Source organism: Rhineura floridana, chromosome 12 (genome assembly GCF_030035675.1).
Source record: "Rhineura floridana isolate rRhiFlo1 chromosome 12, rRhiFlo1.hap2, whole genome shotgun sequence".
Classification (NCBI taxonomy): Eukaryota; Metazoa; Chordata; class Lepidosauria; order Squamata; family Rhineuridae; genus Rhineura; species Rhineura floridana.
Genome location: NC_084491.1, coordinates 36,313,347 through 36,327,638, shown reverse-complemented (window position 1 = coordinate 36,327,638; position 14,292 = coordinate 36,313,347). Strand labels below are relative to the sequence as shown.

The following is a 14,292-nucleotide window of genomic DNA, read 5'->3' as shown; positions in this document are numbered from 1 at the left end:
CCCAGAAGGACGCGCAAATGACTGCTAGGGCTTCTGGGAGTTGTAGTGTCTTTTTCCCCCTCTGGTTCCCCTGCTGGTGGTTCCCTGTTTGGTTGCAAGACAAGGGGCCGATCTTAAAGGCATAGATGCGGTTTGCATAACGATTATATAACCTCCGAATGAAATTGGCTAGCTAGTGTGGTTTAGTAACGGAAAGTTTTCTTCTCCTGACGTCTGACTCTTGCAATCAGGCGCTCCGGTTTGCAAAGTTAGGGAGGCAGAAAGGACATTATTAAGAAGACAGGAAGTTTGGACAATTGCATATCTGTACCACCACGGTACCGATTTTACAGGTACAGTAGTTATTATTTCCTCCCGTTATGGTTCTTAGCTTTTGATGTGCGTTTGTTCATTACATATATATTCTGGTTTCCCACCTAGGAACTAAAACCAGTATGCATGGTTCTCCCTGCCCCCTGATTTTATTCTCACGACAATCCTGCGAGGTAGGCTAGGCTGAGAGAAAGAGAGAGCGACTGGCCTGAGATAATTCACCCTATGAGTTTGATAGCGGAGTGGGCATTTGACCCTGGATCTTTCCAGGCCAAGAGTGATGCCTTCTGTTGGACACCATCACAGAATATAGTCTGACTCTGGCTTCTTTGCTTTGGTTACCTGGACCTGTTTGCTCTGAGTCTGAAGCTACCTTTATGCGCAAAACAAAACACCCCTACAGGCAGCTGTGTTGGGGGTGAGGGGAAGCAAGCCTCTGTGGGACAGTACCTTTATTGGGACCAGCTAAAATGGCACAAAATAGTGAGTTAAAACTTTTGACTTTTGTAGCAGTCTTCTCTGAGGCAAGACCACCTTTGTGAGAACTTGAGCTGCAGAAATGGTGTTGTGGTTTGGTGTTGACAGGACTTTTCAGTTTTGCTGGGTTATTGCTATTCCCCCCCCCAAGTCTTCTGAAATGATGTGTTAAATGGCTTTAAAACTATATTTTGGTATGCATTTTATAAACTTCTTGGGAAGAATTGTTTTTCTTGAGAAGTGAGTTTTAAATCTAATTAAAAACCAAAGGGGGTGGGGAGGAGAAAATGCAGGCATGGCAGCACAATGCTGTGTGTGTTTACTCAGAAGTAAGTGTCACTGTGTCCAGTGCAACTTGCACTCACTCCTGTACACATATAGCAGGCGTGGGTTAGCTCAGGCCTGGGAGCTGAATGTGGGCCCCCAGGCCTATCTGTTCGGCCCTTGGGACTTTTCCCAACCCACACACTCGCCAGCTCTGCTCCATGCCCTCCTGGCGTGCTTTTCCGTGGCTGGGATGTGTTCTTGAACTCTGATGATACTTCTTGCTTGCCCAAATGTAGCAATGTGCAGGAGGAGAATAGGAACCTCTGACTTCTTGCATGGCTGAAATGCATCCTGTTGTACAGTAGTCAGAATTGCATCCGTTGCTGTGCTCACTTTTTCCCTCCGGCTACACCCACCACTGGCATAAGACTTTCCAGGAGGTTTCTCACGCGGGAACGTGGCCCGCTAACATTACTCATCCATCCCTGGCATGTGGGATTGCAGCCTGGTTAGTCCATGTTAGGTAGAAAATGGGTTTCCGTTTGCACTGGGGGCTGCTGAGTTTCACAGGAAACCTAATCCTGTGCCCAGTGCCACACCCTGTGCTCCCATGGGATTGCAGCCTACCCAGGGAGCCGCCTTATACTGAGTCAGACCACTGGTCCATCTAGTTCAGTATTGTTTACACTGACTGGCAGACACTTTCTGGGGTTTCAGGCAGGAGTCTCTCCCAGCCCTACCTGGAGATTGATCTTGGGGCCTTCTGCATCTAAGGAAGGTACTCTACCACTGAGCTACAGTCCTTCCCCAAGCTTTACCTCTGCTGTTGTGCCTCCTATGATGCTAGAAAGTAATTCCTTTCTGGCTTTCTCTTAAGATGCTTTCTTTTCTTTTCCCCAGGCACTTTCTTCAAGAAAGCCGGAGAAATGTCTTTGAGAGGCAAGAGAAGAGGCCAAGCGGCCTTGACAGGTCAGTGCAAGAGCCAGGCTCGATAATTCTTCCCTGGCATTCAGTTTCTCATTGTAGTTTAACAGTGTAACGAAAGAGGCAACTGGGGTTGCATCCACAGGTTGCTTTTTTTAGCTACATGCATACCACGTGGAGGGCCACAGGTTTCCTGCCCCAGATCTAGACAACTGATGTGAGGCTCTGATATTCAGCCTGTTCCTCTACCCTAACCAGTGTCCTTCGCCTCACTTCTCCCTGTCCTCTCTTCTCCAGAGCCCCCTCATCTGTCTGATCCATGCTGCTAACAGCTTCCAGCAGCCTTGAAAATAAGCCTGCAAAAGTTACTAGCCTGCAAAGCAAGGATACTAGCTTGCTGTTGCAGGTGGGGGAGCAACGGAGAGCTCTGTCCCTTTTCCAGCACCCTGCTGGGTTAGTGTTCTGAGTATGGAGGAAAAGGAGTCTTCCGCCTTCTCTGGCAGTGTCCTTAGTTACTGTACTAGGTGTATTTATTTATTTATTGGATTTATTAGTCGCCCATCTGGGAGGATATCCAACCACTCTGGTCGATGAGGATCACTGACAATTCCAAACTACAGGACAGCATTTACTCTTGCCCGTTTCAATGTATTGCCATCGGCATTGTTAAAAGGACAATTTAACAAAATTCCAGTCAGTGAACAGACATGTCCTTGCAGGGCTAGTGTAGTGGAAACTGTTCAACGTGTTTTTAAAAAATGTAAATGTACTGCCTTCAAGTTGATTCCGGCTTATGGCGACCCTATGAATAGGGGCTGAGAAACAGTGACTGGCCCAAGGTCACCCAGTGACCTTCATGGCTATGTGGGGCTTCGAACCCTGGTCTTCCAGGTCGTAGTCCACCACCTTAACCACTACACCTCACTGGCTCTCTCCCAACATGTTTTACTGTCATGTAATTTGTACAGTGATTGCAGAAAGATTGTTACGCAGCCGTCAACCTAGATGGCGGCAGAGGCTTCTTTAAAGGGCTGATGCCCCTACCGCCATCTTAGTTGATGGCAAGCATGTGCATGCACGTAGTGTACTGCACGTGTTCCATCAACCAAGATGGTGGCGGGGGCATCTGTCCCTTAGAGAAGCCTCTGCTGCCATCTTGGTTGATGGCTACATAGCACACGCAGCAGCAGAACACAGGAGAAAGGTAGGTGGAACAGGCAGGAGCCACGCACCCGGAGCAGGCTGGTGCCCAAGGGTACAGTCATGCCTGGTGCCAGCCCTGTCCACAATAGGTCAAGAGATGCTCCAAGCTTGCCCTCATGCATCCTTTCCCTCCGTGCCCCCCTTGCCATTACTTAGGAATTGTTTTCCAAAGTGTAAGAGATGATTTTTTAAAATAGATTAGCTGAAACCCACTGAGCTGAAATTCTTGTTTTCTTCTCTCCTCTTTTTGCTTTCTTTTTAACTTTACCTTGCAAATCACTGTGATCTGCTCTATTATTTCTTTGGGTCCTTCAAGTTACACAAGAACCTGATTTTAAAGTGGCCAAATCGGAGCTCCGGACGGAGAGGGAGGAACCCAGACTGCCAAAAGCGGAGATGAAAAGCCTTGCACCGAGAAATGTTGGGGAAAGCTCCAAGGTTGAAGTCTGTGCTGATCAGGACGGAAGCCAGAAAGTCTACACCCATTGGCTTTTGAAATCTGAACCTGAAAGCAGGTTTGAGAAGGGAGTGGATGTGAAAGTAAGCAAAGCTGTCTTACATTAGAGATGTTTGCATGCATCTATAGTGGCAATGTGGCTTTAAATCAGTGGTTCCCAGACTTTTTTTCTCCACACACCGCTTGAAAATTGCTGAAGGTCCTGGCGGGCCACTTAATGATTTTTCTGCCTGTTGCAGCAATTGTAATGCACTGTGCTAGATGGTTTTGATTGCAGTTGTATTGCTTCTATTTCTTATATTGTACTTTATTGTATTACAATTTGCATTCCATAGAATTCACATTGTATTACAATAAAAAATAAAAAAGCAACAAAGATATAATTAAAATATATGTGAACATTTGAAGCAGGCATGCCATGGCTCGTGAATGGACCATAGTTTGGGAAACCCCTGCTGGGGGGAAAAAAAACCTTCTCTTGCACTAGTGCCTCCTGCTGGATGGAGTTTGGAACGACAGAAGCCAAGTGACAGTTCATTGTAGAACAGGCCCTCCTGATTTTGTTGCGACACAGCTCCCATCGTCCCTGACCATTTGTCATGCTGGCTAGGGCTGATGGGAGTTGGAGTCCAAAGACATTGACATTAAGCGGGTGCCCTCACTATATTGTTTTATAAGCCGTTTTGTTTCAGGAAGCCTATCCAGACATGCAGTGTGGTTACTTACATTTATTTTAAAAGTTTTACTGATTTTGTGTGTGTTTTAATTGTGATTATTTTGGGTGGTATCCAATGTAGTGCTAAGATAAAGTCACATAGCGATATATTCTGCTGGTGAAATGTTTTGCTTTGTTGCGTGTGAGAATGCAGAAGTAGGTTGCTGGTAATCTTGTTGCACAATAGTTTCTGCTAGCACAACCACTGGAGTTGGATTCTTCTGTTGCACAACATTAAAATTCACCCATCTAGTACAAGAACCCTTGCACTGGTGGACAGAGAGCATTGGATGCAGTTGTTCTTGTATATTTTGTTTTTTATAATTTTGTGGATTTTAACAGTGTTTTATTTACAGTTTTATTCTGTAGACTGTAGCCTTTCCCAACCTTTGGGTCCCCAGATGTTGCTGGACTACAACTCCCATCAGCCCCAGCCAGCATGGACAATGGTCAGGAATGATGAGAATTGTAGTCCAGCAACATCTGAGGACCCAAAGGCTGGGAAAGCCCGACTTAGAGAGCTCTAGAGGGTCACAGGTATCCCCTCTTCACCCCCCCTCTGCTGTAGAACATTTCATTTGACAAAACCTTTAGGATGCTTTCAAGCTGCAGTTCTCAGAATTCTATCTCTTACTTATCTTCTCAAAAGCACAGATTGAACTCAAAACTAAAAGGTAATTGCCAATTCTGTTGGGTTATTCTTCTTTCAAGAAACCTTGGTTTGTTTTTTTAGAAGAAAACATCCTCAGAAGCCAGTTAAATAGTGATTCATGTGTTTGTATTGCATTTAGCTTTGTAGCCATGAGTCTTAACAACTGGCAGAAAAATTTCCAGTAACCCAGGCATAAACATTTGCTTATTATACAAAGAAAGCATTTCAGCAGGTCAATAGCCATAATCAAGAAAGATGGTTATAACTGGTAGACAAAAAGTGTTGCTTTGGGGCCAGATTGCGCTAGAACTGAATACATGGCCTACCTAGATTTTCACCTTCCAATCCACCAAACTGAAGTTTAGAGGTTCGCTAATGCACTTCAGTCTTTCTCTTCCTCCTCTCTTGCACACATACTCTTTCTTCCATTTCCTTGTTTCTTCAAACCATAGTTTTCTGTGAGGTCTGAATCAAGCAAACTAGGTAGTGATGATCTCCAAACTGGTTTGAAGCAGGCTTGCAAATTGTGATTTTCAGCTTAATGCTATCCATAGCTGTCTGATTCAGATGTCACAGTAAACTGTAGTTTGAGTAGATTAGGAGGAAGAGGAAGGAGCTCGGAAGCAAGCCATCTCTAATCGGGCACCCTCCAGATGTTGTTGGACTATAGTTCCCAGCCGTACTGCCGGCCAGCATAGATCTCAGAGATTATGGGAGTCGAAGTTCAAAACATCTGCCGGACATGAGGTTGGGGAAGGGTACCCTAAACAGTGATTGTCTAGATTATCAACAGGTCAGGTAGAGCAGAAGTTGCCAAGAATGAGAGACAAATGCACCAAAGCCCCCTTTGTCTCAAGGAGGCCACAGTATGATATCTGACCAGCTGCTAAGAAGCCATCTAGGCTTCTAGACCAAACTTGCTGTTTGCCTCGGGGGTGGAGATGCCTGAGGGCCACCTGCCAGTAGTGGGTGGTTCCAGATGCAAAACTGAGGTAGAGCAGCAAATGTACATTTAGTCTTTTGTGCAAGTTCTTACACACGTGCCCCTCTCTGCCCTCCCTCCAGGCAAGCAGGAGGCATGACCAAAGTTCAAGGACCCATCAACACTAAGGATGGGAAGCAGGACCAGTGAGAGGGGATGGCCTGGGGAGAGTTCTGATGGCCAGGCAGAGAGGCCAGAAGGATCGCATTTGGGCCTGAGGTTCCCTCCCTCTGCCTCAATTGCCACGTTCCCAACCTGCAATCTTAGCAAAAGCGATAGCAGCCGGAGAATTCCTGCAAGGCAGCAGCTTCCAGGAGGGGATGGGCAACAAAGGTGTGGCTCCAGGTCTTCAGGTGTCTTCAGCAAAGATTCTCTTTGTGTAACCCTGCCCCCCTGCCTTCCAGTGGCCCCCATTCCTCTGCACTGCTCATGGCTGCAGCTTCTTTTCCCCATCCACGCACTTCCCCTATCCACCGCTCAGAGGGAGAGGACAGGTAAGAGGTGCTGTTGCTTGTTGCCGTCCTTGCTCACTCACTTGAGCAGGCAGACTGGAGAGCAGCGGTGGGTCAGCAGTCGACGTGGGCCTCTCCTGCAGTGCTTTAGGCGTCAGCAGCTGCCTGAGGATGCTCGACCCTGATGATGGTGTTGCCTCTTGGTGCAAACTAGCCCTGCTGTAGAACTAATAACAAGAACAATAATATTAACAACACATTAATTAAATAGCTGCAAATCTTTCCTGCTGCAACCACAAGCAAGGCAGCTTTCCTAGTTGCCGTTGATCAGATTCATTTTGCAAGAATTTAATCTGACACAGGATAATCAAACTGCAGATTCTAAATAACCAAACACAAAAAGCTAGTGACATTTTCTTTACACCAGTATCTTTACAAATTTAGTAGGTAACAGAGCGGAAACATTGGTGATTGGAGAGCACAATGAGCTGCTTCTGCTATATATTTTTGAAGGTTGTTTGTCTGTCCTCTGGGCACCTCTTAAGAGATCATAACCAGATTTGGCAGGATGGTTCCTGAGATTAAGGAGCAGGTTTCTGTCTATGTTTGGATACAATTGGATGCCATTTTGAATCAAGATGGCAAACTGAACCTTTCAAAACTGCATTGATTTTAACCACTGAGTTCAAAACTGCACTGACTTTTTGGTTTCTTAAAATTCCCTAGCAATACCAGGTACGAGGCTACTAGCAATAAATAAGATCTGAAACTTAAACATGGCAATAAGGGTTTGCTGATAGTGTATTCTTGTTTATTTGATTATCTAGTTTAGCATTGAAGACTTGAAAGGCGAACCCAATCAGACAACAGGCTGGGATGGAATCAGGAATTATCAGGTAAGTAAAGGCATCTGTAGCACATATGCTTCTCAATAATTTGTTTTTTCCACACACAAAAAAGGGTTTCCACGCTGGAAATAACTGCCCTGGATAATATTGCATATATTCTAATTAAGTTGTTTTCAAATCAAAGCTTCCAATTGGAGCACTGAGATTTGATTTGGCACTTTATGTATGTTAACGTTGTGCTGTCTGTTTCATCCTGCTTTTGTTGCCTGTGCTGCTGAAATTTAAGGCTAGTTCAGTTGCCAACATCAAACCATAGCTTTTAGTGTTGTGAGAATGTGCCTAGGCTGGAATGTGAACTCTGATAACGTTTCTTGTTTGAACTGGATGGAGGATAGAGGGGAGTGAGTGTAGAAATCAGCATACAGTATAATATACATTCATTGCTCCTCCCATTGTCCCTCTGGCCATGCCGACCACTGGCATCCAGCCCCTAGGAAGGGTGCCCAGAATGGAATGTGGCACTTATGCTGAAAATGGTTCCTTCTCTCTGGACTAGTATGATGTCTGGAGTGACAAGTCATGATTTATAATCTGCTAGCAAACCAGAAACCGTGGTTTGCTTTCATTATGGTTTGGTGCAATATTTGAATTGACAAATCACCCCATGCTCTGCCACTTGCCTAGAGACTAGAGTGCTGAGGAACTCCTATGGAAAAGGAAAACAGTCAATCTGCTCTAAAATCTGGTTTTTATGTTTGAGAGTTTGACTCCGTGGAATGGGTTCCAGACTAGGGTTAGTACAAACCATGGCTTGATTTACCTGAACTGGGGTGTTAAGCCCCCTTCTTACCTAACAGTCTCTCCTCCAAATCCCAAGAAACACTGGCTGTAATACAGCTTATCTCTAAGGAGGCATGCTAAGTAGTCTCTCTTCCTGGTAGTATGAAAAAGCTGATCCCTGCTGTCTATCCCTTTGGCAGGCACGGAAATTCCTGAGGGATATGAAAGTTGGCCAGGAGGCCTTCTTCTACCACAGTAACTGTAAGGAGCCTGGGATTGCTGGCATCATCAAGGTGAGAGCAGATTTCTCCATCTGCTGCAAAAAGGGTCTCTGCTAGGCCACTGGAGATAACAGGATGTTGGCCTGAATCGCAAGAGAGAAAGAAATGGTGACTTATCTGTGAAAATTTATTTATTTATTTATTTTATTTGTATCCTCCACTTCCTCCCCGCAGGAGCTCAGGGTGGCAAACAAAGCACTAAAACACTTTAAAACATCATAAAAACAGATCTTAAAATACATTAAAACAAAACAGCATTAAAAACATTTGAAAAAACCTTTAAAAAGGGTTAAAAACATTATTAAAAACATATTAAACAATTTGACACAGATGCAGACTGGGATAGGTCTCAACTTAAAAGGGTTGTTCAAAGAGGAAAGTCTAAAAATGTCTAAAGCCATAAATTGTGGGCTTGAGTAAGCCAAAAAGAACAGAGCAATCCTTAATTCCTCTATAATGAGAGCCAAGGTTATGCATTCAGTCCATGCTACAAGATGTAAAACTGTTGTAAGTTGTTGCCTTGTCCCAAAGAACCCTGGGAATTGTAGTTGTGTTAAAGGTGTGGTTGGTGTGGGTTAAGAATGTCATAACAAGGGTGGGCAACCTATTGCCCCAGAGCTCATTCAGCCAGCAGGCAGGGATAACATGAGAAGAAAGAGGGTGGCAGAAGGAGAAAGAGAGAGAGAGAATGGGGGGGCACCTACTTCTGACTCTGGCAGTGCTCTTCATTGGCTTTGGCACTGCTCACTGCTAGCATGTGGCTCTTGAGAGAGGGAGAGAGACATTTCCTGCCCTCGTCTTCGAGAGAATCATCAACACCTTGCTGAACTACAGTTCCCATGATTTTTTGGAGGAAGCAATGACAGTTCATAGCGGGATAAGTCCCAGCTAGATCTGTCACATAGATTAGACCACATGCAGACTCCTGTCCCGAATTACTGGGGTGTGGTGGGTGGGATCCTGGATCTGAATATGGGAAACTTGGGTTCAAATCTTCCCCTAGCCTTGAGACTGAAAGAGAAAGAAAATGGGGGAGTGGTCCATGCATTGGCATTCAGTACAGTGTCGAGTGTTGAGACTTGCATGTGTGAGTGTTTAATAACAAAAATAATAAACTGAATGTTGCTGTTGCCCGCCCTTCACCATAAGGTCTCAGGGTGGGCTACAACAATTTCAAAATATAATATTAAAATCAGCTTAGAAGAAATTACAGTCAAAAACATCAAGTGGGTCCTAAAAATATGTATCTCAGGTGTCAAAAAGTAAAGAGGTGCGTCTTCAGCATATGATGGAAACTGCATAATGAAGATGCTAGATGCACCTCCGTAGGGAGGGAATTCCACAACTGCCACAGAGAATGCCCTCTTCTGCCCCCCCCCAAAAAAACCCCTCTGAGGATGGTGAACTACCAAGAGAGCCCCTTCAGCTGATTTTAACACCCAAGGCGTCTTTGGGAAGGAGATGGTCTTTTAGATATTTGGTGCCTAAGTTGTGTTGTTCCAGATGACATGGGAGTTCTGACACTGAGCATATGACTGGCATATTTCCTCCATAGTGTTTTTTCTTTCTTTCTTCAGTTGAGTTGGTTCACTTATTCAGGTGCAAAAGTTGGTTCATGCTGATGACTATCTTAAGCAAGCTTCTACACTGCAGTTACCCTTGTATTCTGAGCATACTTCTTTTCCAAATTCTAGATAGTCAAGGAGGCCTATCCGGATCACACCCAGTTTGAAAAAAACGATCCTCATTATGATGCTTCCAGTACCAAAGAGAAACCCAAATGGTCCATGGTAAGATTGCTCTCACCTGCCACCTGTCTTTCAAATCAACCCTGGTTGAGCACTTGGATCCCATCAGCATGCACTCTAAGAGTGGAGATTTTTTTTCCAGCCTGAGGACTGCATTCCCTTGTGGACAACCTTCCAGGGGTGGCAGACCACTGGTGGGTGTAGCCAGAGGCAAAAGTTGGCAGGGCAACACATGTGACTCTTTTACCTTTGCACATCAGGCTATGTTCCAGCTGTGCAAAAGCCAGAGTTTCTGCACATACCTATTTCTCCGTCAGGGCAAGAAAGAGGCGTTATCGGAGTTCAAGGACCTATTTCAGCCAGGCGAAAACATTTGAGGAGGGCCAGAGAGATGTGGCCTGGCCAGGGGCCTTGATGGCCACATGTAGAAGCCTCAAGGGCCACATTTCAACCCTGGGCCTGAGGTTCCCTACTCCTGGTGTCAAGGAAGAAAGAGGAACAAATAATGCTTCTTTGTTCCTTTTTAAAATGGCCATACTATACTTCCTTTTGTATATGTGAGCTAGTAAACAAAACACATGGTTACTAATCGGTGGATTTATTTGCAAGGCTGAAAATATATCTACTTCCAGTGTGAATGCATAGTGGTAAATCTGAGTATATCTCCCAGCTGACATATACTATCCCCACTTTTTTCAAAAACATTCTTTCTTCCAAGAGAGGGAACAGTTGAATAGTCCTCCACTCTTACTTATTTTGCTTACTATCACATCACCTGGCAAAAAGAGAAATCCTTCTGTTGGGAGCTCCCTGTTACATTCAGCCCACAGGCAAGATTTTAAATGACCCTTATTTGAACAAGCATCTCCTCTGCGCAGCCAGTGAGGGGAGGCAGAATTTTCTTTAAAATGTCTTATAATGCCAGAGATCGTAATCCTGGCAGCTGTAATTCTTCAGATAGGAGAGCAAAGGATGCAGCTGCACATGTTATGGATTGAAAGATGAATTGGGGAAGTTATGCATTTCCAGAATGCAAATGGCTTTTGTACAAATGATTCCCTATGTTTGGGGTGGGGAGTCAAATCCCGTAAGTGGAAAGCTTGCACAGCAAGAAGGCAGGGCTAGAACTGTTCTCATTGATGTGCTAGTTAAGCAAAGGGCCATGGCTCAGTGGTAGAGCATCTGTTTTGCACACAGAAGGTCCCAGGTTCAGTTCCCAGTTTCTCCAGATAGGGCTGGGAATCTACCCAATCTGGAATCCTGGAGGGCTGCTGCCAGTCAGTGTAGACAATACTGAGCTGGATGGGCTAATGGTCTGACTCAGTATGAGGCAGGCATCCTGTGTTCCTAATTCTCTCCTGTGCAGGAAGTTGTTGCGTATGGGGAGGATTTAAGAATGGTATGTCCCCTACATGCCAGCTGAAGTGGTTCAGTCCATTCTGCCACCTCATTCTGCTGTGCGTGTGTAGAGCAGTCTAAGCTTACAGAAATTCTTGTTGTGTGAATTTCTAGGCTGCTTCTGTGGCCATATGTGCAATTGACAGACTTAAGGAAGCAGAATTCCAGCTTGTGCCCCTTCAGACTGCAGTCTGGGAGGAGATGGGGTTGTCTTTTGTTCCTCACATAAACAACTCCCTGCATGTAGTGACACAGCAGGGGCCTATAGTTAGCTGATCATTGATGTACTGGTTTATTGCATGCATGGAGACTTTAAAAAACACTTGGAGAATTAAAAAGGCAATTTTCTTCCACCACAACCCCCTTCCAGTCTGATGTCCAGAACTCTCCATCTCCTGTGTAGATTAGTAGCACTGAGCCGTCTCATGTATTGTGGGAATGGCTGCTGGTTGCCAACATGAGAAGGCCCTGCTGCTCCAGGCCAGTGGCTCATCTCGTCCAGCATCCTGTTCTCACAGTAGCCAGCCAGATGCCTCTGGGAAGCCTACAAGCAGGACCTGAGTGCAAAAGCACTGTCTCCACCTGTGGTCTCCAGCAACTGGTATTCAGAAGCAACCTGCCTCCGACCGTGGAGGCAGAGCATAGCCATCATGGCTAGTAGCCATATACAGCCTTATCCTCCATGAATTTATCTGATCCTCCTTTAAAGCCATCTAAGTTGGTGGCCATCACTGCCTCTTGTGGGAGCAAATTTTACAATTCTGGAATTCTCCATCTCCTGTGTAGATTAGCAGCCTATGTGCTGTGTGTAGTTTTTTTTTGTTTGTCTGTCCTGAATCTTCCAGCATTTGGCTTTGTTGGTCATCCCAAGTGCTAGCTTTATGAAAATGGGAGAAAAACTTCTCTCTATCCACTTTCTCCACACCATGCAACACAGCAGCTCTCTTAATTTGACTGCCCGCTCGCTCACTGTCTCTTAATTACTTTAATTATAATCAAGAATACAAAACAAGGATTCAAAAGTAAAAGAAAGAAAAGAAAACCCCTCTAACAGCAGTAAGAGCAGTTGCACAGTCATTCTCACATGGAAAGTTTTCCAAAGTTGTCTCTCTCTTGAATGAATGAAATCAGTTTGACTGCCTTCTCCAATGGACGCTTTGTGCTTGCAGGTTGATGTCCAGTTTGTGCGCATGACCAAGCGGTTCATCCCTCTGGCCGAGCTGAAAGTTCACCACCAGGCGCACCAAACCTCAGGAGGGCCCCTAAAAGACGTGACTCTCTTCATCAGGCAGAGGCTCTCTGTTCAGCCGCTGACTGAAGGTAAAGACGAGGAAAGGCCAACTGTGTTGATGCTTTGCCAAAACGTTCACCTGCGATTTTGCATTTTTAAAACAGGTGAATGAAAAATAAAAACAGATCTCCCTGCTCTGCAAGATAATGGGTGTTTTGGGGTCCCCAAACTGGAATTACAGGCTGCCCAGCCGTTCCATCCTTAGGGGACAAAGATGTAAAAATGCTTAACTTGCTGGTTGCCTGAGCCTTGCCTGTTTTTTACTTCCTTGGGTGCCCCCATCTTGGTGAGAAAATGGGCAAAATAGCCAGGGGGCAGATCCTTGGCAAAGGCCTTATTCCAGGGGTAGTCAACATAGTGCCCTCTGGATGTTGCTGGACTACAACTCCCACCATCAGCTGGGGCTGATGGGAGTTGGAGTCCAACAACACTGAAAGTGCACCATGGCGGCTACTCTTGCCTTATCCCATTACTTTCTTTTTCTTTCAAAGAGCAATTTGCATTCATTTTGAGCCTGGAAGAGGAAAAAGCACGTTGAGAGAGATGCACTGAATCGCTTCAGCTTTGGCTCAGCTGCTGCTAAAGAAACCAGTTTGCTCCTGTACAACATTGTGTGGTTTTAAGTGGCTGGAGAGAAGTTCAAAATCTACCAAAGCACGGTTAGCTACATCCACTACTGGTGGCCTTGTTTTGTTTTTAAATAAGTGACATTTAAATATATGTACCTATTGTTACCTAGATAGAAGGGTTTGTTGTTGTGTTAAAAAAATACTCCCTGCCTTTCAGTTCTTACAAGGATCCCCTAAGGTGGCTTATGCTTAAGGTATTTACAAAAAATACACAATAGGTACAGTGAAGACCAAGCGCTAACAACCAGCACGGTCACTGGGCTCGGAAATCTGCACACTGAAGCCAAAACACAAAAGGGCACTGTCTGCACAACTTGTGAAATAAGGAGGTCTTAATTCTCTCTGTCTGTATATCCTACTCTTCCTCCCAGAAGGACCCCAGGGCAGCAAACAAAGGGTAGAACTCTAAAAACATCTATATCTATATATAAGGTTTTTTAGAAAAAACTTTAAAAACATCTTAAAAAGCAATTCCAATACAGATGCAGACTGGGATAAGGCCTCTACTTAAAAGGTTTGTTGAAAGAGGAAGGTCTTAAGCAGATGTGGAAAAGGCAACAGAGATAGGGCCTGCCTAACATTTAAGGGGAGTGAATTCCAAAGGGTAGGTGCCACAACAGTTAAAGGTCTGCTTCCTATGTTGTGCAGAGCAGACCTCCTGATGAGATGTTATCTGCAGGAGGCCCTCACCTGCAGAGCGCAGTGATCGACTGGGTATATAAGGGGTAAGACAATCTTTCAGGTGTCCTGGTCTCAAGTTGTTTAAGGCTAACATAGAGCTAACAGAGCCTCCCTGTTGCAAGTCTGGGTGACACAGCTAATATGGTTGGTTCTCGTGTCCACAAAGCCAGTGGAACACTGAGCAGGGTTTTAGCT

The 14,292-nt window shown here is 45.1% G+C and overlaps 1 protein-coding gene across 1 annotated transcript; it reads left to right on the top strand.

Moving 5' to 3' along the window:
• Nucleotides 1-112: 112 nt before the first annotated feature.
• On the top strand, nt 113-13,532 carry THYN1 (thymocyte nuclear protein 1). The gene is made up of 8 exons (XM_061593023.1): nt 113-332; nt 1,957-2,025; nt 3,500-3,723; nt 7,269-7,337; nt 8,270-8,362; nt 10,045-10,140; nt 12,666-12,816; nt 13,279-13,532. The coding sequence occupies exons 2-8, from the start codon at nt 1,983-1,985 to the stop codon at nt 13,323-13,325; spliced, it is 723 nt and encodes a 240-aa protein (XP_061449007.1). The 5' UTR covers nt 113-332; nt 1,957-1,982; the 3' UTR covers nt 13,326-13,532.
• Nucleotides 13,533-14,292: the final 760 nt, after the last annotated feature.